The sequence below is a fragment of the Ochotona curzoniae genome, unplaced genomic scaffold (genome assembly GCF_017591425.1).
Source record: "Ochotona curzoniae isolate NIBS_2020 unplaced genomic scaffold, NIBS_Ocur_1.0 contig_1274, whole genome shotgun sequence".
NCBI lineage: Eukaryota > Metazoa > Chordata > Mammalia > Lagomorpha > Ochotonidae > Ochotona > Ochotona curzoniae.
Window position 1 is genome coordinate 16147195 of NW_024465023.1, and position 20800 is coordinate 16167994.

The window sequence follows — 20800 nt, forward strand, 5'->3', positions numbered from 1 at the left end:
AGTCACCTGTAATTTGGGACCATTCCCTCAAGGCATTGGTGTGAACTGGAAAAAGCAATGCAGCAGGAGTAGAGGACTGGGGCTTTGGGGCCTCATCTTCATTGCAGCTGACTTGTGCCATCAAGCCTGCATACATTTACATCTCTTCCAGTTGGTGATGGGATGGTGCTATGTATATACTATATCGTGATTTTGCTGGTTGGACAATGTCCAGTTTGTGATGGGCAGCTTAGGTTACAATGCCAACTAGGTGGTTCATTGTTAAGCATTTGGACACTAAGTTTTAGTAGCAAGCCAAAAGCTGTTTCTGAAAAGGAGAGTAGTTATCAGCAGGTGACGGCAGGGCATTGCCTTCAAAGTCCAAACAGAAGATTTTGCTTCACCTGTAGGGATCTCCCAAAGACCTTGAAATGGCATTCTGTCTGTTACTGTGACACCTTAGGCACTACTGGGTCTCCTAGGGGTAAGGGCAGCACGTACAGCAGCATGCTTCAAATATTTATCTTGCTTTGGGACTCCCTCATACTTAACATTTATTACAGCACATTCATATATTCATTGCCTAACCAAAGAGGAAAACAAGAGGGAGCCTCTCAACCAACTTTAGCCTTGAAAATCCCCAAGCAAGCCTCTGATTGGCCTGCTTGGAACTTGTGTCTACCTTTCATTACACTGTCTTGGGAACAGAGTTCTACTGTTTGCTCCAATGCAATTAATGGCACCTGAGCAGGAGGTGAGGCGTGTTTGGCTGTCAGGTCCCCTCCAAAATTATATCAGAAGTTCCCCAGATGAGGATGTTCCGGGAAGACGTGACATTGTGTGCCCTAGAAGGCGTGAGCTCTTTGTGATCTTCTCTGTCTTTACCCATGGATACACTGCCTCTTCATTTCTGTGAAACTGTCTCTGTTACAATTTCAGAAACATATGACACACATTTCTTTTATGTCTTAAGTCATTTTTTAACCTAGCTGTTTTGGGTATATGAGAAAATGGTGCCGATTCATACCCATTCTGTTTACTGTTTCCTGGAGCCATCAGTGCTGGGCAGAGTTCTGAGATGGCCCTCGTGACCATTCATTCCTCTTAATGCTGCTCTCACGGTGATGCTCTGTGCTACATGACGAGGGATTTTCATAATAATTAGGGCTACTTATCAGTTGACCTTAGAATAAGAAAGTTTCTGGGTGGACCTAGTCACATGAGCCCTGCAAAAGTAAAGAGCTCTCCAGCTGGTGGTAAAAAAGAAACTCAGATTCAAGCTCTAAGTTTTGTTGCAAGGGAGATTTTTTTGTTGCAGGTCCTGGAGGTGGTTGGTGTCTATCTGGTGTCAATGATCAGCAGCTACCAAGAAAATAGGACTTTAGTTTTACTGTGCCAAGGCCTTGATGGGCTAGAGACTCTGTTTGCTGTAGTTGTTGATGCCAGAGGCTTCATTTACCTCTAGTGTTTTACCTTCCATGTTGACTTGGGGCTACCCTAATACTCCTGCTCAGAGAGAGTCTGCATCGTGCTGCTCCTCCGGCTGGCATTGTGCCACAGCCCTGTTGGTGCCATCACAAGGCGTGGGGGAGAAAGCACAAGCTTACAATGAAATCTTACTCTCTTAATTCATCTGCATCTTTGGGTTGTGACCTCTACAAGTGCTTCCTGGCTTTATTTTTTCTTTTATGTAGTGAGAGAGAAATCTTCCTCAGCGGGGGAATAAGGCTCAGTAAACTGATTCTCCTTGTAAAAGCTCCTTTTGGATACTGCAAGCCTGAGAGTAGTTCACATAATTGATTTTTCCCTCCTTAAACCAAAGCAGGGAGGTTCTTTCTTGGGTCTTCATCAGGAAGAAAACCTGGTAGCGTACCCGGAGCTAAGGCCCACTGGAGTGTGGAGCATCCCGGTAAGGACTTCAACTTCTACGAGTCTTCTCACTGTTCTGTCGGACCACACTCAGCTCACAGCAGTTTTTCTAACTTTCCATTCAAGTGCATGGTTCCAACCTGTGTTCTACTCTAAGCAAATTTCTGCTGCAACTCTTTGAACTTGCCCGTCTTTCCAGATGCAGATCGTACCAATTTACCCTACAACTCGATTCTCTGCTGGGTTCATGACAAGTCATGGAGTTTTCACTTGTGCCCAGCTCTTTCTTGTTGTGAAGGTCAGAACGATGGCTTCCAAGAATGTAGCACCTGAAATGAAAAGCCATTAATTTTGTTTATCTCTGCATTCTTATATTTCTTGAGTTTCCTTAGGACTTCTTATTCCTATTTTAGACAAAGCTTTTTTGGTTTATCTTCTGCTGGGAAAAAAATCCCAAACAGATTATTTAAAAAATCTCCCTCTTTTTAATAGTTGATTGGCGTAAGAGGCTGGTTTTCCTATGACTGTTTAGAGTAGAATTGTTCCCTTTTCCTCGTGCTGCAATTTTCCTTTTCAACTGCTCCAATTTGTGTTTCACTCTGAGTATTTACCTTAGAAAGAGGAAAAATATCTTTAAGTCAAGGGTTTATAAACAGATATTTTTGGACTGTCCTTAGCTTCTTTGATCTTGAACTTGAGAATTCTCACTTTAAACCTCTCAGGGCAACCTTTTTAATGCACAACTGTGAGCACAAGCACCACTCATCTGGCATTCATTTAGCATGATTCTGTTAGCCTCAAGCCAAATCCCCGTGTGCTTCTATTCTTCAGTTTCTGCAAAGTTTTATGTAGTCTGTAAGCCGTTCAGGTGCATTATGTCAAAGACGTAACTATATTTGTAACTGGGCTACTCAAAGTGTGGTCCCTGAACTAGTACTACTCTTGGAACTATTTGGTCCACAATGAGCTCAGGCCGATAGGGAGTATAATATTTCAGAAACAGGTCCAGAAATTTTATAGAATAAATTTATATACAATGTAATGATAAAATCTGGGTTTGCACTTTGGATGTCCTTGACTCACTTTCCATTTTTTTTCTAGTGAGCCATGCTTACCGATTTTACAAAATTAAGGATCCAAGATGGATTGGAAATTTAAAAAAAATAGTCCCTTGCACAGATAGTTTGTGATATACAGCCCTAAAATACCTCACTCCTCAGTGTCTCCTTGACTTTTTTTTACAAGCAAATCCATTTCTCAAGGACTAGTGAGCTGCAAACTGTCCCCTTAAACTTCTATCCCTTTACTGTAAAAGAACAAGAAAAGAGAAGAACTGGATTGAGAGGGTGGAAAAATGAGAGGGTGGAAAAAGAAGAAGATGGGAAGGACACACGAAGGAAATTTTCTGAGAAAATCCCTCTCCTGTGTTGTGGGCTAAGGAGTTTATTAGCACTCGTTTCTGAGCACCTGCAGGAAATGGGCTTGCAGCTAAAAGCACCTGGTCTAATTGGACTCATCGGCTTCCTATTGTATGGTTAAAGGGCTGGGGGTGGAGAGTATAAAAGGAGTAATAAAGAGCGGCTTAGGGGAGATTTCTACCACCACTGGTCTCCTGTTGGTGCTTTATCCCCAGACTCTCTCCGTGTCCCGTTACTGGCTCTGCTGGCCGAGCACTCCTGCAGCCAAGGGGTTACCCTTCTAAGGTTTCCAACCAACACACAATTGCGACTACAGGTATGTTTGGAACATTTTTCTTGCCCTTCTGTCTTCAAGTCTTATGCCAGAAATGTCTTTTTCTAGTTCATTAACAGTAACATCAGGCAGGGAAAGAATGAGATCACAGCTGATTTAATAGTTTGCAGATTGACTGATTATTCACCAAGACACTGTGGATGAACTGAGAGCCTTTTCCACCCTCCTTCCGTCTACCTCCATCCTTTCTATCTGAGAGAGGCTTGGAAGAAGTAAATGAAAGTACAGTTTACTTTATCTGTGGTAGCAAGGAAACTCGTAACAGCTAACATGATATTTTTTTGTCACCGAGCTGAAATCGGGTGATAGGAGAGCTCAGCTGTTCCTCTTCAACCTGGCCATACCCTTGCTGTTGGTCTTGGTGAGGAAAGGAAGGCGGTGGCATAGGCTAACTTGCACCTGGAAGGTAAGGTCTATGTGAACCCTTGCTCAGGGGCCTAGAAAAGAGTTCTTAACTGGTGTGTGGGGCATTCCTCTCCCTGGGGGACAAGTGACAATGTCTAGAGAATTTTTCTTTGGTTGTCTCCACTGGAGAGTGAGGAATTACTCCTGGTATCTGGTGCATACAGGTTAGGGATACTGCCAAACAAACAAAAACAAAACAAAAAGCCCCTTTCCAATGATGAATTATGCAGCCCCACTGATTGACAAACTCCCATGTAGAATTTATCCCATTTTAAAACTCGTACCACTGACCAAGGTGGAACAAAAATATGCATCTGATCAAACTCTTGGTCACATCCCTAAAGATTCTGATTCCACTGGGCTGGGTTAGCAACTGAAGTTGGCATTTTCATGAAGCTGGTGAGCTGTGTATGGACAGGATTAAAAACTTTCCCTGGAGAAACTGGTCTGTTGGCAGCCACAGAAGAGCTTGACCAATTGCATTTTCTTGTGCCTCAGGAATCGTTAAAGGACGATTGGCTCCCTGAAGTGGGAGCAGCAGTTGAAAACTCACAGGAGTTGGAGAGGCATCCTCCAAAGCACCTGAGAGCTTAGGAAGGGCAGGGCTTTTTTGACCACTGGAAAGTATCCTACCTCCTGGATAAACCAAACCCAAAGTCTCCTGGATGTGTGCTACTAGGGCCATTAACCTAGCTCATAGTCCAGTCTGACAAAGAGAAAGGTGCTCTTGCTCAGTGGCCCTGGCTCCTGCCAATCACAGTGCTTCCCCTTCTTCCAGGTCCCTTCTTCCAGGTCCCTTCTTCCAGGTCCCTTCTTCCAGGTCCCTTCTTCCAGGTCCCTTCTTCCAGGTCCCTTCTTCCAGGTCCCTTTGTGCAGTGCCCAAACTGTACACGCTCATGCAGCAGTCCTGTTTGGGAGGTGCCTTAGCCAAGGTTTCCCTGGGGCAGCAAAAAGTTCAGGCCTGTCTTACTGATTCACCAAAACAAGAGTTTCTCAAGTGCCTCAAAGCAGTTGTCTCCTGTGGGCAGCCTGGAGACCCTCACAACGATGCGAGGCTTCAGGAATGCTAAGTCATAGCGTGCAGGTTCCAGCTGCAGATGCTGTTCTGTGGGTAGCTGGAACAGCCCAGGACAGAGGGAATCTGATTGCAAAAACCTTACAGCTGGATCCTGTGGCTGTGAGAGTGTGCTGTGATTAGGTGCTCTCCCACCTGCTAAGCCTCAAAAGAAAGGCTCAACACCAAGCCCGCCCCGCCCTCGCCCCCAACCCGGAACACTGAAGCCATCCCCCCCCCCCCCCGCACCCCCGCTCACGCCTCCCCTGCAGTACTTGGTTCTATCGTTTGCAAGAGAAGCAAGCGAAAACCTTGGCGTGTGGACTCTGCAATCACACCTAAATTCGAAGACCCGCGGAGTCCATCAGTGAGAGAACGTGGGGCACGCTTCTAAGCGTCGATTTCTGTTGGTGGAATGGCAATAGTAATTGTGAACTTGGGACGTGGTACTGAGGCTGAAACCAGGAAATGTGGTTCTAGCAATCCAGCAGTACTGGGCATGTCTGAATCCCTTTGATAGCCCCCAGATGGCTTCATGAGGGGGCCCGAAACTACAAATCAGTGGATGCACCAGTGTGTGCATTTGGATTGTGGAGGCATCCAAATGTTGCAGAGAAACATACCGTGGGATATTACCGGTTTGCTAAGGGAACGTTTCTGGCTGGGACAACTCGGTTTCCAGAAGAAACCCCGGCACTGGTGGGTGGGAGCCTCAAAGCGCGCCCTGTTCCGGGGGAGGTGGAGAGAGGAGGGCAGGCTCTGGGCGGGAGGACTGGAGGGGGAGAGGCGAGAGGAGGAGTTTTTGCAGCCCTGCCCTCACCGGCTTTTCACGCAGCCCCTGGGGCTCCCTGGTCTCCTTGGTCTCCGCCCGCCCCCCAAGAAGTGCGCTGCGTTGCTCTGGAGCCCCCCGCGAAGCGCCGGCTGGCTATGGGGAGCCCCGAGCTGTGGCCTGCGCTGAGGCCGCCACCACCGCTGCTGCTGCTGCTCCTGCTGCTGCTGCGCGCCCCTCCGAGTCGCGGCTTCCCAGGTAGGAGCCCGAAGCAGGGCTGCAATCCTCGACTGGGACCCTCCGCTCCAGACCCAGGCAGGCTTGAGGGCGCCCTTTGTTGGCTCCCAGCTTGTCTTTTTCAGCCGGAGGGAAAGAATGACGTGGAACGGGCTGGCGTCTGGACACGTGCGGAAGACAGCTCACTGTCCCAGGGCCAAGCGCGGGGCGTCCTCGTGGCGCCAGGAGCCCGAGCACCCTCTGCAGGATTGCAGACTTCCAGTCGAATCCATGCCGGCCTAGGAGGCTAGGGAGAGAAATGTTGGACACGAATTAGTTTCTTAACAAGCGGAGTGTTACCCGGGGAGGCGGCAATTTGTCCTGGAAGGTGCCCTTACCTCCTCCCTCCCATTCGAAGTCCCAGGCCAGCCCTTGAGGTGCAGGGCACGAGCCAAGGTAAAGGGACTCTAGGGACAGCACGGGCGGGGCCTTCCCCCCCCCCCCCCCGAGAATTCCCAGAAAGTTTGAGAGCTGCCAGATGAGAGTGGTGACATGTGGCCTGGACTTGGTTAGCTCTAGGCAAGAGGGAGACGCTCCACTGAGCAGGGGTGAGGAGCGGAGGGTGAGACGGGGAACTATGCTGCTACTTATCGTTGGACGGCGTGATCTATGGCACCTACAGGGTTCCAAGCATTTAGGGGGGAGGTCTTATGGTGCAGGCAAAATCCAATTTGAAAATGGCCTTTGAAAACGTCCAGCTAACTTCTTCCTGGAGGCTTGTTAGGCCAGAGGTTCAGGGGAGCAGGGCAATGTGCCATGCACCCCGTGTCCTTGTAATGGAGAGGAAACCCATGGGTGCGATTTAATTCAGTGTTGATGGGAAAGTGGGTGATGTGGAGTATAAGGCGTCCAAATATTTGGCTTTGCGTTCAGCAACATCATGAGCTGTTTAAACCTGGGATCTGAGAAAGCAGACTTTCAAGTTCTTGCAGGAGGACTGTGTGTGTGTGTGTGTGTGTGTGTGTGTGTGTGTGTGTGTGGCATGTGTGGGTGGGATAGAGGGGGGGACAGGAAATTCCCAGACAGCTTGCTTAGGAGATGCCTGCTGGAAATACTCAGCTGAATGAATGGCTAGAATAGATGTGTAAACAAATCAACAGAAACAGTTGTGTTTTGAGCTGGCTCTTGTGAGTTTTGAGCCGGAGGAACTGTTTCAGTAAGGAGACTTCATCCTCCCTACCGGGCAACTGGCATTCCCATGGTGTGTGCCCACAGCCCGCACTGCTACCCACTCTAGCAGGAGTTAGGTTGAAATGAAGCAAGAGGAGGAAAAGGAAGTCTTGAAGCAGACAAGATGCTCCTTTATGAGAGCGAGGGCAACAGCTGAAAGACGAGAGGCAGCTCTTCACATCCAACAGAGGCGTCTGTGTGCAGGCGTCCTGGCATCTCGGCTTCTAGCTGATCCTTTCTCAGGCAGAGTCCCTTCAGCAGGAAAAACCTGCTGACCTCCATCCTCTCTCCTGCCCTGCTTCTGCCTCTCGTTTCTCACAGTTGCCACTTTTCTAAGGTAGAGCTTGCTGCCAGGGCCCAGCCACCCACAGAATCTTGGCCTTGCCAGTTCAGGTCCTCACTAGTTTGCGTCCCCCAGCCACTACTGATGCCTAAGCTGGCTCTGTTTCGACCGCAGATGAACTAGGGCTGAGTGTAGTGACTGGAGAAGCTCCTTTTGAGCGACACCTGCATCTTCCAATAGTCTCAGGGAGTGTGTTCCACTGAGCACTGGCAAATCCACAGGAGGGAATTTCAGTCCAAGCCAGCACTTTCAGGTGACTGTAGAAGGGAAGTCTCTCGGCCCATGGGTCTGAAGGCAAATCATACCCAGTGTGTTCATTCTCAGCACCGGGAGGCAGATTTTAAAGGCCATTTCAGAGGCACTTTCTTTGCAAGTAGAAGTCATGAAGGTAAGAGGCTTTCAGTTGCGCTTTGTACTGCTACCGTGCTGTATTAGTGGCATTTCAAATCTCCGCTATTCCACTTCTGATATGGCTTCCTGCAATGTGCTGTGGTAGGCAGCTCAAGATGTCCCGAGTCCTTGAACCCCTTCCACACACATGGGAGACATGGCAAAGCTCTTGGCTTCAACCTGGCCCATCCCCAGCCATTACAGCCATTTGTCAAGTAAATTGGCAAATGGAATCTCTATCACTTTCTCCTTCTCTGTGGTTTTCAGATAGAAATCTTTTAATTTTTTTAAAGAGCCCTTGAATCTGGAACATCTGAAAGAATGATAAGGGAACTTGGGACCTCATCAGCATCTCCATTTTTCTATATAAGCTCAAATAAGCATCTTATAGCAACAGGAAATGTGTCAGCGTGGGAGTAAATCAATCCCATCCCCACTTTGCCACTCCTAGATCGCTGGAGTTCTTCCATCTTCGAATTGGATACAGCTTTGCTGGCCCTCGGACAGATTCTTTGGAGCCTAGCAAAGATGCAATTTCTAGAAAGCCATATGAAGTGGATGGGAAATTTATAGCATACTTGTCCATGTTTAAATTGTATGGATGTTTCTAAAGGGTACAAATTTTGATTCTGCTGTTAAAAGAATTCATGAAGCCTATTCACACTGGTTTTCTCTTGCCAACAAGGCTGAGAATGGAGCATGGGTGTGATAGCCACCAAGGAAGGCTTCATGAATCTTTATACACGTGGGGGAAACTAGTACATCAGTAGTTTGATCAATCAAGGTCTGTGAAAGCCAAACAAGACCACATCAACCATAGAAGGGTTCTGGAATGCCACACTTGGAGATAAGTATTAGGAACTGAACACCTGGCCCAGGGTATGCAATTAACTTCTCAGAAGAAGCAGGCTAGAAATTCCTATTTGGACTTAAAACATGTAATCGGCTGACAATCACTCTGCAACAACTCCAAAAAAAAGGAGAGATGCTGGAGAGAGCAGAGCGTTTGTGTCTGGCATTTTCTTCATTAATGACACTTCCGGTGCAGTGTTACTGATCTGACAGACTTGCGCGCTGAATGAGACCACAGAGACCATGATGGAAGCTCTATCTTAATAGTTCTCACCTTGTCAGTGCTCCTTGCACAAACGCAGGTGCAGCCCTTCTGTCACAACATCACGGTAGCATTCTCACTTGGAGTCCCTCGTTCCAATTCCTTATTCTTTCTCTGGTCTTTTCAGTTGATTCACTTTATACTCATAACCTTAGAGCAACAGTTCCCTGTTCTCTCTTAAGTAGAAAGTTCTCAATTATTTTCAGGGGATTTCACTTTGCTTCCAGTTTAGTTGGCCAGCCTTTCTTTCCTGGTTTCATAAAGTCCAGCCAAAATGGACTACCTGTACTTGGACAATTTGAATCACATTTTCCTCCTCCTTGGCAGGTTCTTCTTGCACTTGGAATGCCTCCCCACACCACCAGCCACTTGTCTCTCCAAATGCTGCTGCTCAACTAGTGACAACCCCACTTTGAAATCTTTCCTCCTCCTTCAAATGGGAAGCCTCATTTCTTTTTTTTTTTTAAAGATTTATTTTTATTATGTTTTTATTGGAAAGGCGGATATACAGAGAGGAGAGACAGAGAGGAAGATCTTCCGTCCGATGATTCACTCCCCAAGTGAGCGCAACGGGCCGATACTATGCCGATCCGAAGCCAGGAGCCTCTTCTGGGTCTCCCACGCGGGTGCAGGGTCCCAAAGCCTTGGGCTGTCCTCGACTGCTTTCCCGGGCCACAGGCAGGGAGCTGGAAGGGAAGCGGGGCTGCTGGGATAGAACCGGCGCCCATATGGGATCCTGGGTGTGCAAGGCAAGGACCTTAACCACTGCGCCACTGCGCCGGGCCCCTCATCTCTTCTTTAAATAACTACAGCTCTGCACAGCTTTCATGTAGTGTTTATCCCATGTACCATATATTATACTAACTCTTGCTCACTGCTTAGATTCTGAGCTGTTGAGGGCAGAAGTCATGCCATGTCTCTGATTTGTGTTTCCCATGGAGCCTAACAGAGTCCCTTATGCCATGCAAGTATTTGTGTTTGTTCACTGACTGGTTCCCTGTAATGGCAGTGGTGGGTCATGTGACAGGGAAGTAGCTGAGTGAAACACGTGCACAGATCAATAGGGCTTTACACCACAATGGATCTACATACATGGAAATGATGTCTAGCTGGCTACAGAGGTTGCTTTTAAGTGCATGAGCACTCTCCATTTAAGCAATAATCTCTTCTGAAGGATACGATGAGAGACTGCAGTCACAAGCTGTAGTTTGCACTTGTTATTTTTATTGGCTACTTTGCTCTGGGTCCTTCCACAGGAGTCAAATGGCTTCTTCAATAAATGCAAATATGCATGCTACATCCATTCCCTTTGCAGAGAACACAACTGAAATTTGTACTTGAAAGTGAAGGGAGAGTTTAAAAAAGTTTACTTTTGCCAGGCTATAGTGTAGCATGGCATTTGTAGCTGCTAGGTTATGACTAATGCCCACATAAAGATTCACTTCCACAATAGCAGTTGGCAGAATAGCCTCTCCGGGTTCCCATTCGTGCTGAGTTGCTCTAGTCAGCACCTTGGTTCGGGATTGTGTGATTTCTTGAGTGCTAGCTTGCAGGTGCCATTTGGTTTAGGGGTGAGAATGATCTTTAAACCTGATCTTTCTTTGGGAAAGTTGAATTCAGTTTTGAAATAGTTTCTGCCTTCTCTACCTGAATTGTACCTAGGAACTCACTTTTTAAAAGTGGATACTGAAGGATAAATTATTTCTAGGGAGTTTTCAAAAAAGTCACGGAAAATGTGTATTTTGAAAAAAGAAATAGATATCAAAATATTTAGATACAAAAATTGAAATCTTCTCACATTCTTAAGTACTCTTACGTGCTTGGGGTAAAAGAATGCATTAGGTATGTAATTTTTAAAAGATTTATGTTGGGGCCTGGCACAGTGGTCAAGTAGCTAAAGTCCTTGCCTTGCATGCACGGGGATCCCATATGGGCGCTGGTTCTAATCCTGGCAGCCTTGCTTCCCATCCAGCTCCCTGCTTGTGGCCTGGGAAAGCAGTCGAGTATGGCCCAAAGCCTTAGGACCCTGCACCTGTGTGGGAGACTTAGAAAAGCTCCTGGCTCCTGGCTTCGGTTTGGCTCAGCTCCAGCCATTGTGGTCACTTGGAGAGTGAACCATTGAACGGAAGATCTTCCTCTCTCTCTCCTCCTTTCTGTATATCTGACTTTCCAATAAAAATCTTTTTGAAGAATGCAGAAATTAAATCTATATATAAAAAACTTATGTTGAAGGGATAGGGGAGAGAGATGTTCCATTTTCTGGTCCACTGCCCTAACAGCCACAATGGCTGAGGTTGTTCCAGGAGCTAGTTTTCCCTTGTGAGTGACAGGGGCCCAAGTACCTGGGCCATCCTCTGCTGCTTTCCTGGTTACATTAGCAGGGGACGGAGTCAGAAGTGAAACAATTCTAACCAGTGCCCTGACGTAGGTGGCCGGCATCACAAGTAGTAGGTTCATCCACAACACCGAAACTCTGGTCTCAAAGTATGTAATTCCCTCTAGTCGGTTTAGGGCTTATGCAGGAAATAGACACAGAGCTATCTCAGTTGGCAAGTATTATAAAACAGATGGGTCAACAATGCCTGGGAGCACAGGGAAGATCCAGGAAACTGAGCCTGGATGTTGAACAATGGTGCTCAGAAACGGTAATATTGTAAGGGTGATGCTAAATGTCCAAGGAAAACTGAAGGTGAGGATCTGTGGGCTTTTCCAGGAACATTCTGGAATAAAACGAAAGTCTATGGGAGTGTCCTTTTTCTGGGTAGAAGCCCCTATCAATTTAAAACCATGTCTCCCCGCATCTTCATGTATTCGATGAGAAAATATGCACTTAATGGACACAAAAATCAACATACAAAGCAAGATGAAATCAGCACAAGGCAAGGTTTGAACCAGTATGCAGCTGGCCTCTCCATTTCTAGTCAGCTGAAAGTTTCCCAGTTCAGCTTATTTAAAAAGCAGAGGCAATTGTGTCATCACAGATGATGCTTCCCTTCGGGCTGGGCAGGCAATTTGTTACACCATCCACATCACACATTGTCTGGGCTCTTGGGGGAGGATCTTTAGCCACCATTTGTAGATGAGTTATTTGACTGAAATAATCGTGGAAGGGTGTCAAACCATTCTATTTTAAACATTTTTTGTGGGATTTAACAAGCATTTCAAAGGTAATACTTCCCAAAGGGGGAAAAAAAAACACCTCAGGATCCCAAAGTGTCCAAGGGAATTTGCAGTTCTCAGAACAAGAGATCCATTTGGACAGGCAGCAAATCAGGGCATAGTTAATTGCTGAGGCAGCTGTTGGCTATCAAATCATCCCAGGACACCACTGGAAGAGATTTAGAAATTTTAAGCACTTCTGGCAGCAGGATTTTCAGATAAAGATTTGAGGGAAAAAATCTGTGCAAGAGAAGTTATTAGTAGCACTGCTAAGCTCCCAAGTTTGCCAGATGATAATTGGTTGCACCTGGATGCTACAAGTATATGGCACACTCTGGCCTCAAAAACCTCTGGAGCACTCATTCCCGAACTGAATGATTCACCAACCCGTAATCCTTAGCTCATACTGGATGCCTCTGTATGCATTGTTCTCCAAGGGGAAGATAAATGGATCTGAACATAATGACTTGGATTGTCCCATAGATTTGGGGTTGTAAATTGCATAGACTGGTTTTAAAACTTTTGTATGAGTAATAGTCAGACCCAAACATACAATTTGGGAAAAGGCTTTTACCTTATCCTTGAAATATCATTGCCATGATGGTTTTGTGATGCAGCGGCCTAAGCTGCTTTTGCACACCTCTATTCTGTATTGGAATGCTGGCTGCTCCACTTCCAATCCAGCTTCCTGCTAATGATTTGACAGGCAGGAGAGGAGCATGCACGTGCTTGGGCTTCTGCCACCTATGCAGGACATCCGGATGGAGTTCTGGGCTCCTGATTTCAGCCTGGCCTAGTCCTGACTATTGCAGGCATTTGAAAAATGAATCCTTGTATAAAAGATCTCTCCTTCTCTCACTCCTTTTTTTTAATTGTTTTACTATTTTCCATGAAACAGTTTTGTAGGTATAGGGATTCCCTCATTTCTTTCTCCACCTTCTTTTTTCATCTATTCAGCTTTTATGTTATTACAGCAGTATCGTCTTCCAGCAATAGTTTCAAGTTCAGTATTCTGCTACCCATGTTCACCATGGTGTTACAGGTATAGACAAAGGCAGAAAATGTAGCATCATATTGTTGAGGCACTCTGCCTTTCAAGTAGATGAAAAGAACTAAACATCTTAAAAAAGAACTGGGGACAGGCCGGAACAGGCTGGGTCAGGCCAGGCTACAGCATCCAAAGGCAAAGGTCATGACAGGTGTGGGACTATGCCAAGCTGGGTCAGAACAACCATGGTTTGCACAAGTTCTATGGAACAGGCCTGGTTGGGGAGCTAAGGGGACATCCTAGCTGGGTTGTGGTTATCACTGGTGAGTGATGGGGCTGGAGTGGGAGCTGAGTTCTGGTCTGAATATGGCTGCAGTGTCCCTCAGCACAAGTGTGGACTGGGACTGGGCACACTGGAATGGGCTAGGCTCCAGCACCAACTGATGCTCTTGAGAACCATGATCGGTGTAGGCTAGGCTAGGCTAGATTTTTGCCTTTGCTGAACCAGGTATAAGCTGTGTCTGCATGTGGACCAGGCTGGGCTGTAAGCCCCAATAATAAAAACCAGAATGGGTTGAAGGCTAGTCAGGAAAGGCCACTGTTCCTGCTAGGACAAGAGGTGTACTTAGCAGAGCTGGCCCATGGACCCACTGGTGTGTTGTGAGATCTGGCATTGGGAGAGGTTCTGATGAAGGAGCTTGGGAAACTTCTCTGTCAGGACACAGTCCTGGCAGGTGAGCATATGTACCACAACAGGGAGACAGGTCATGGAACAGTACTCAGCAACATTCATTTGGCATAGGTCAGGAGCAAACCAAGCAGGGCTAGTTCACATCACCCACTGGCTAATCCAAGCACCAGAATGGAGTGTCGGTTGGGCCAGGTTCAGTTGCGACCCATGCCAGTACACATGTGGGCTGGGACTGGGTGCCAACTGGGCTGGGCTAGGCTGTAGCCCCCACTAGCGTTAGCCAGAATTGGGGGTGGACTGGGCATGGCCAGGCTACAACACCTATTGGCAAATACCGAGGTGAGGTGGGCCATGCCAGACGGGGCTGCAGTAACCAACCAGCACACGTGAGACCCAGGGGAATGGGCAAAACCAGTATGGGGGCTGCATGGGGCTCCCATGCTGGACCACCACTCCCAATGGAGAGTGCGAGTTGGGATGGGGACAAATCAGACTGGGCAGGGCTACAACACCTGTTGGCATCATGTGAGCTAGATCAAGGAAAAGCTAGACTGGGCTGACTGTTCTTACTGGTGCAAACATAAGTCAGAGTAACTGTGGGTTGATTGGGCTTTGCCCAAGTATCAGCTAGCAGATGCTGGCACTGGGGATTAATTCTGTCAAGTCAAACTGCTAAACCACCTGGATAGTGCATGATTCAGGAGTAGGCCCATTAAGGAAACAGCGGGCACCTCCTTCTTGGGTTGCCACTCTAACTGGTGAGCATGAAAACCAGGACTAGGGACAGGAAGGGCTACTCGGAGAGTGGCACTCACTGGCAGGTGTATAGGCTGGATAGTGGGGCTGGTTGTATTGAACTAGGCTTTAATGCTGATTGATATGTATGAGAGCAGAATGGGATGTGGGACAGACTGCACTAGTCTGCAGTACATACTGGCAAGCATGGGAGACAGGGCAGGGAGCAGGCCTGGTGGGGATTACTGTGGGTTGCTCTGACTAGGTTGCAGCTTTCACCAGTTTGTGTGAGGGCTGAGTGTGTGGCAGGCAGGTTAGGGCTGGGCTCCAACACCCATTGGTTTATGTAGAAGACAGGGCTGGAGGCAGAACTGACCCAGCTATTGCAACCACCAGTATATACGTAGGCTGAGTAGGGTGATGGATTGTACCAGACTCTGTAATGGCAAGTACACACAAAACTCAGTTTTGGGATCACCTCAGATGAAGTTTCTTTGGGGATTCCCCCCAATCGAACTGCTGGACTCAGTACCCCAACCATGAAGAGAATGGTAGTTTCCATGGTCTGACCATGGAGTGCATGTGTCAAAGCTGAGCCGCCTCAGTGGCTCAGACAGAGCAGTGGGCAGCATATCCAGGTGCACATGGAAGATACAGCAGTACATTGGAGCCTGTAGAGGACACTTGGTACCATGACAGAGGACAGAACAAATTGATCAATTACCCAAGCCAAGTGTTAGCAGTAAAAAATCCGAGCAAGTAGAGACACTAATGTGGACTCTGTCAGCTAGTGGACTCTGGAGAGATTTCATCATGCTTGGAATGGTGAGACTGGCAGTAATTCAGAACTGTTGAACTATCAAAACCACTTCAGCAGTGCCCTTAGAGCATGCCCCACATTAGGGACCCTGGGATGGTTGGAAGGCTGGGTGGGGCTTCTCCCTTTGCCTTCCTCCTTTCCCCAGATACAGAAAGGGAAAACCAGAATGTGGAAACAATGGTCTTACCTACTTTTCCTGTAGCTCTTGACCTGTTGCATTCTAATCAACTATGTAAAGATCATCAAAATAATAATGAAGAAAACAGGTATACAGTATTATATTTTCCTACAGTGTGATAGATGTGACTTGGCTGTTGGCAATGTCATCCAGTTGTACTTATTGAGTGGCTCTTCAAAATTGGTTATCAAAAGATGGCCTAACAGAAAACCCTGCCCTGTCACTGACTGTGTGGGTGGCTGAGCTGAATGTCCTGGCCAGTTGCAGGGGTCCAAGAATGTTCCACAGCCGTGGTTAAGTTAGGGCCACAGAAGGAGAATTCAGCCAAGAATAGACAGATGCATTGTGGAGTGGGGAGGAAGCGGTGGTGTGACCACATGCCCCACCTTCTTAGAATCTGCCCAAGAATGCCTGTTCCTTATAGAAACACCAACAGATACTGACTCAGCTTTTGTCAGACCAAGACTCCAATTCCTTTCAATACCCAATGTTGAAATTCTGAGTCATTTGGACTTTTTTCCTTTTACTATTTTTATTATGATACAGTTCCATGGGCCCTGGAATTTCTCCTCCCCCCTCCCCAAGTCTCCTACTCCAAACAGAGTTCCCCCATGTAATTACAACAACATAGTTCCTCATAAACAGTCATAAGTCCATTATTGCTGGCATGGACAATGGCAGAGTCCAGCATTCCATTGTCAAGACACATCCAACAGTTTCACTGGAGTCAATCCTTGAAGCAGAAGTAGAGATGCACAGTGCACCCTGTACTCACATCTGGACATATCAGTCTTCACAGTCGCTATAAATCCCCGCAAGTGAAAAGCAACAAAATCAACAGGAAGAAAAATAGAAATGTACAATGCCATGAAGTTAACATGCCGCTGGATATGATAGTCCCCATTACACAGTTATTATACATCCCCTTAAGTGAAAAGCCACAAAACAAAATCAACAGGAAGAAAAAAAGAAATTTGCAGTGCCATGAAGTTAAATAACATGCTACTGAATGACTAATGTGTCATTGAAGAAATGAACATGAAAATTAAAAACCTTCTTGAAGAAAATGATCCTATTGTATGATCTGTGAGTCACTGAAGAATTTGATGAAAAATTTTTTTAAGAAATGAAACTGAAAACAAACATCAAAATTAAGACATAGTTTCCTCTGATCTTTGTTGGTGATCTATTTCTCATGTAGGCAACAAATAGACGGGTTTTGTGTTTTTAATTCAATCTACTCTTTGGTGTTTGAGTTTAATCCATTTACATTCAGGGTTAATATAAATAGGTGGCAGTTTGTTCCTGTCGTTTAGCTATGGATTATTCATTGATTTAATCTTCTGTTATTTTACTGGGATGTTCTTCACATTTGCCTTTGGTTTTGGTGGGTACTATTCCTCTTCTCTGTTAAGAGAAGTATCGTTTCTAGGGCAGGTTTAGAAGCGTATTCTTTTAATTTTTCTTTGCTATGCAAGAATTTTATTTCATTTCCAAAGGCAAAGGAAAGCTTTGCTGGGTACGTTATCCTGGGCCGGCCAACATTTTTTTTTTTTTTGCTTTTAGAATCTGGAATATGTCACTCCATTCTCTTCTGGCCTGTAGAATTTCCTTTGAGAGGTCAGCTGTGAATTTAATTGCCATTCGTCTATATGTCAATTTTTTTTTTCACGTGCACATTGAAGGATCTTTTCCTTATGTTCGATTGAGGAGAGCTTGATGATCATGTGTCATGGTGATGAAGATCTAGCAGAGGGCAGGCTGCGGGTCTAGGTACTGGTATCTTCCTGAGCGCTTGCCTCTAGCCGCTCTTGTGCCACTGGCTGGCTGTCTCTAGCTCGGGCTCTGTCTGGATTCTTTCAGGAGTTTCTCTAACCCACTTTGCTGCCTGGACCATCTAATTCATGCAGCTGTGAAACTTGGATTCGGTAGACCCCCAGAATAATCACTGCCTGCTTTTCAGGGAATAGCCTGTGAGGCTCAGCCAGTTGAAGGGATTTATCTGGGGTCACACAGAAGTTAAAAAGCAGTGCTGGAAGTGGAGCTCAGTCTGCTGACTCTGGACTTCCCTGCACTGTATCATAGGCATGTATTGAATTCCGTTTTTGAGTGGTTACCATATGTTAGGCACCATGCCAGGCAGCACTGAGATGCAGGCAAGGGTAAACTGCACGAGGGCACTCGTCAAGTCCTTGGACAGGATTTTGCTTAGCACTGCCATCTGTGGTGCTTGGCTTCCGTCCAGAATCATATATGTGGGGGCTGTTGGCATGCTCCTCAGGAGTCCTAAAACATTGCTGCCACACTGCCAGTTCTTGTCCACCCATGGAAGATACTGGGGTCCCAAACCTACCCTTTCTACATCACTCTGCGTCTTTTCATTCCTTACCTGATTTGTGATGACATCTTTAACACATTTATTGAGATAATCATATATCATATAACCTATCCATTTAAACTGTAAATTCAGTATTCATAGTATATTCATCATCACAATCTTATAATATTTGCATTATTCCCCCAAAACATCCCATGTCCCTTAGCCATCACTCCCCATTCTCCCATCTACAATCCTAGGCAACCTCTAGCTTTCTTATTTTTCATTGCTTCTCAGCCTTTTAGCTAAGATTAAATGTAGTTTTCTTCTTTCTGTCTAGACTTTCATATTCTTGACAACGCACGTGAATAAAATGGCTGCACATGTAAAGCATAATACTTTTTCTTTTGTGTGTGGCTTTCACTTAAACTTTACAAGGTTTATTTATGTGTAGCGCATGTCATGTGATTCGTTTATGTGGTCACGTGCTGTCCCATTGTATAGTTATAGCACATTTTATCTGCTCATCTGTGGGCATTTGTATTGTTTGCACTTTATGTCTGTTAGGGGCAATGCAGCAGAGAGCATTTATACATATTTTTTTTTCTGAAGATATATTGTTATTTCTTGTTACGGCCTGCAGAGCAAGAGTAACCAGGGACACGGTGAGGGTCTGAGGGATTGAGGCACCGACCGGAGACAGGGATGCTGGAAGTGTCTCGAAGCCTCTCCAAGGCTTCCCTTTATTGCCTCTCTCTTGACCTTTCACCTACTTGTTTATGCTTTACCCCACACCCGCATTAGCGCAGATTGGCTACAGCTGAGACCAGGTGCTTCTAGCCCCAAGCCCACTGCCTGTAGTGCTCGGCTTAACGAGTGCTAGTCAACTCCTTAGCCCACAACAATTTCTCTTGAATAGATACCTAGGAATGGAGCTGTTGGGTCGTATGGTAACTCTGTATTAAATCATTTGTAGTGCTACCAGAATATTTTCCAAAGTGACTGCGCCCTTTTACTTGCCCTCTAGCAGTATGTGCTGATTCCACCCTTTCTGCTTCCACTTGTCTGTCTGTTCCATTAGGTGAAATCATATTATCACAGCACATTAACAACTTCTACCCAAGGGGTCAGAGACAAAGCTGTGTCTGTTCTGCCAAGCATGGCAAGATGCTAGCAAGGGTCAGCCAATGGTGTCTTCCACCCTGCACTGCTCACTGCAGGAACACTACAAGCATATAAATCACCTTTAGGTGAATTAGGAAAGGGTATGCTGTCTGGGTGCATGTAGTTCCCTGACCTAGGGCTTGGTCACGGGACAGATTGGGGGCTGGTTAGGGAAAGTATAGAAGGAGGACTCGACCACTAGAGAGTGATGGGAGCCCACTTACTGTTTTGGTGGGTATGACAGCGGGTGCTGTGGTACAGGAATCTTGCTGGTGAACAATATACGCAGCCCTGGATGTCAGCTCTAAATGGTAGAGAAGTGTGGGTCTCATATTCTTACAAAGCCTCTGATTGTTTTAAAGGAGAACAAAACAAAGTTGTGTTTGCATGTCAGCAGTATCCTTGCACCCTCAAGTTACCCGACATCAAGACAGAAATACGAAAGTTTGGATCCCAACCAAGACCAGCTAAATAGGTATCTTCATTTTTAACAAGAGCCTTTTAGGAGATTCTTAAACATGGTGAAATTTGAGAAGCATGGGTCTGATGACTGAGTCCTATCCTTTCACAAGACAGAATGGCTTGTCTGTGACTGCCACATAGTGACTCACTGCCCCTCTCCCTTTCCTTTCATCACTGAATCTTCTGAATTCACTTCTCTAAATCCTGGGCATTCCTGAGATAAGCATGTACAGCCTTTAGCTTTCTGCTCCCTTCTCTAACTCAAAACCAAACTCCTCACTTTGAGGACCCTAAACTTCATCTCCTTCTAAGTCTTTCTGCCAGGAGCACAATCTTTGCCAGGCCTAACCTTTAGCAACAACAAGCACATGCACAGTTCCATGGCAACGTGGGCCCTGCATGGTTAGTTCCTCATGGGGGTTGGTGTTGCGGCACAACCTGCAATGTTGCTATTCCATGTCAGAGAGTTTTCTAAAGTGCCACCTGCTGTGTGTCTGCTTGAACCTCCTGCTAATGTACCTGGAAAGCAGTGCAAGAGACCAGGATGGAGTCCCAGGCTCCTGACTTTGGCCTGGCCCAGACGTGGCCTCTGTGATCATCAATGGATTGAAGCAGTGGATGGAAGATCTCTTTCTATGTCTCCCTTCTGTCACTCTACCTTTCAAATAAACAAATGTTTTTCTTTAAAAACGATGTACATTGTGTTCCAGCTTCTTATAGAATGCAGGCTGGTTTGATAAAGGTTGTGCTGTCTCTCCAGCAAGACCTTGTTTGGGGGCTGAGAATTTCCCAGAATTGACCAATCCTTAAGACATGGGAACTGCGTATGTCTGTGCTGCTAGAAATCAGTGCTACTAGAATTAAGGTTACAAAGAAGGCCCCTAGGAGGATAGGTGAGTAAAACTGGTAGAAAAGTCAGCTCAGCTGAGCACACCCAGTCTCCCACATTAAGTCCCCCAAATCTACCAACTGGGTAAGTCAGGAAGACCAACCTGTTCACAGCATTTAAAGGGGATCCTGTCACCTTTTCAACGAGCTGTGTGGTTAAGTGGTTTACAGTGATATATGGGCAGGCTGAAGATTAAATAGGAAACTTCCTGGCCCCAGCTCTGTGTGTTGTGATGTGGTGGTTCTAAGGTAAGAACTAGTAATATAGGGCAGGGGT

At 46.3% G+C, this 20800-nt stretch overlaps 1 protein-coding gene across 1 annotated transcript in view; it reads left to right on the forward strand.

Annotated features, from left to right (window-relative positions):
• Positions 1 to 5969: 5969 nt before the first annotated feature.
• Positions 5970 to 20800, forward strand: part of SRPX (sushi repeat containing protein X-linked) — a 75862-nt gene continuing 61031 nt past the window's right edge. The window contains exon 1 of the mRNA XM_041001886.1: positions 5970 to 6086. Within this exon, the coding sequence (XP_040857820.1) occupies positions 5987 to 6086 (100 nt within the window). The 5' untranslated portion in view covers positions 5970 to 5986. The remainder of the gene's footprint in view (positions 6087 to 20800) is intronic.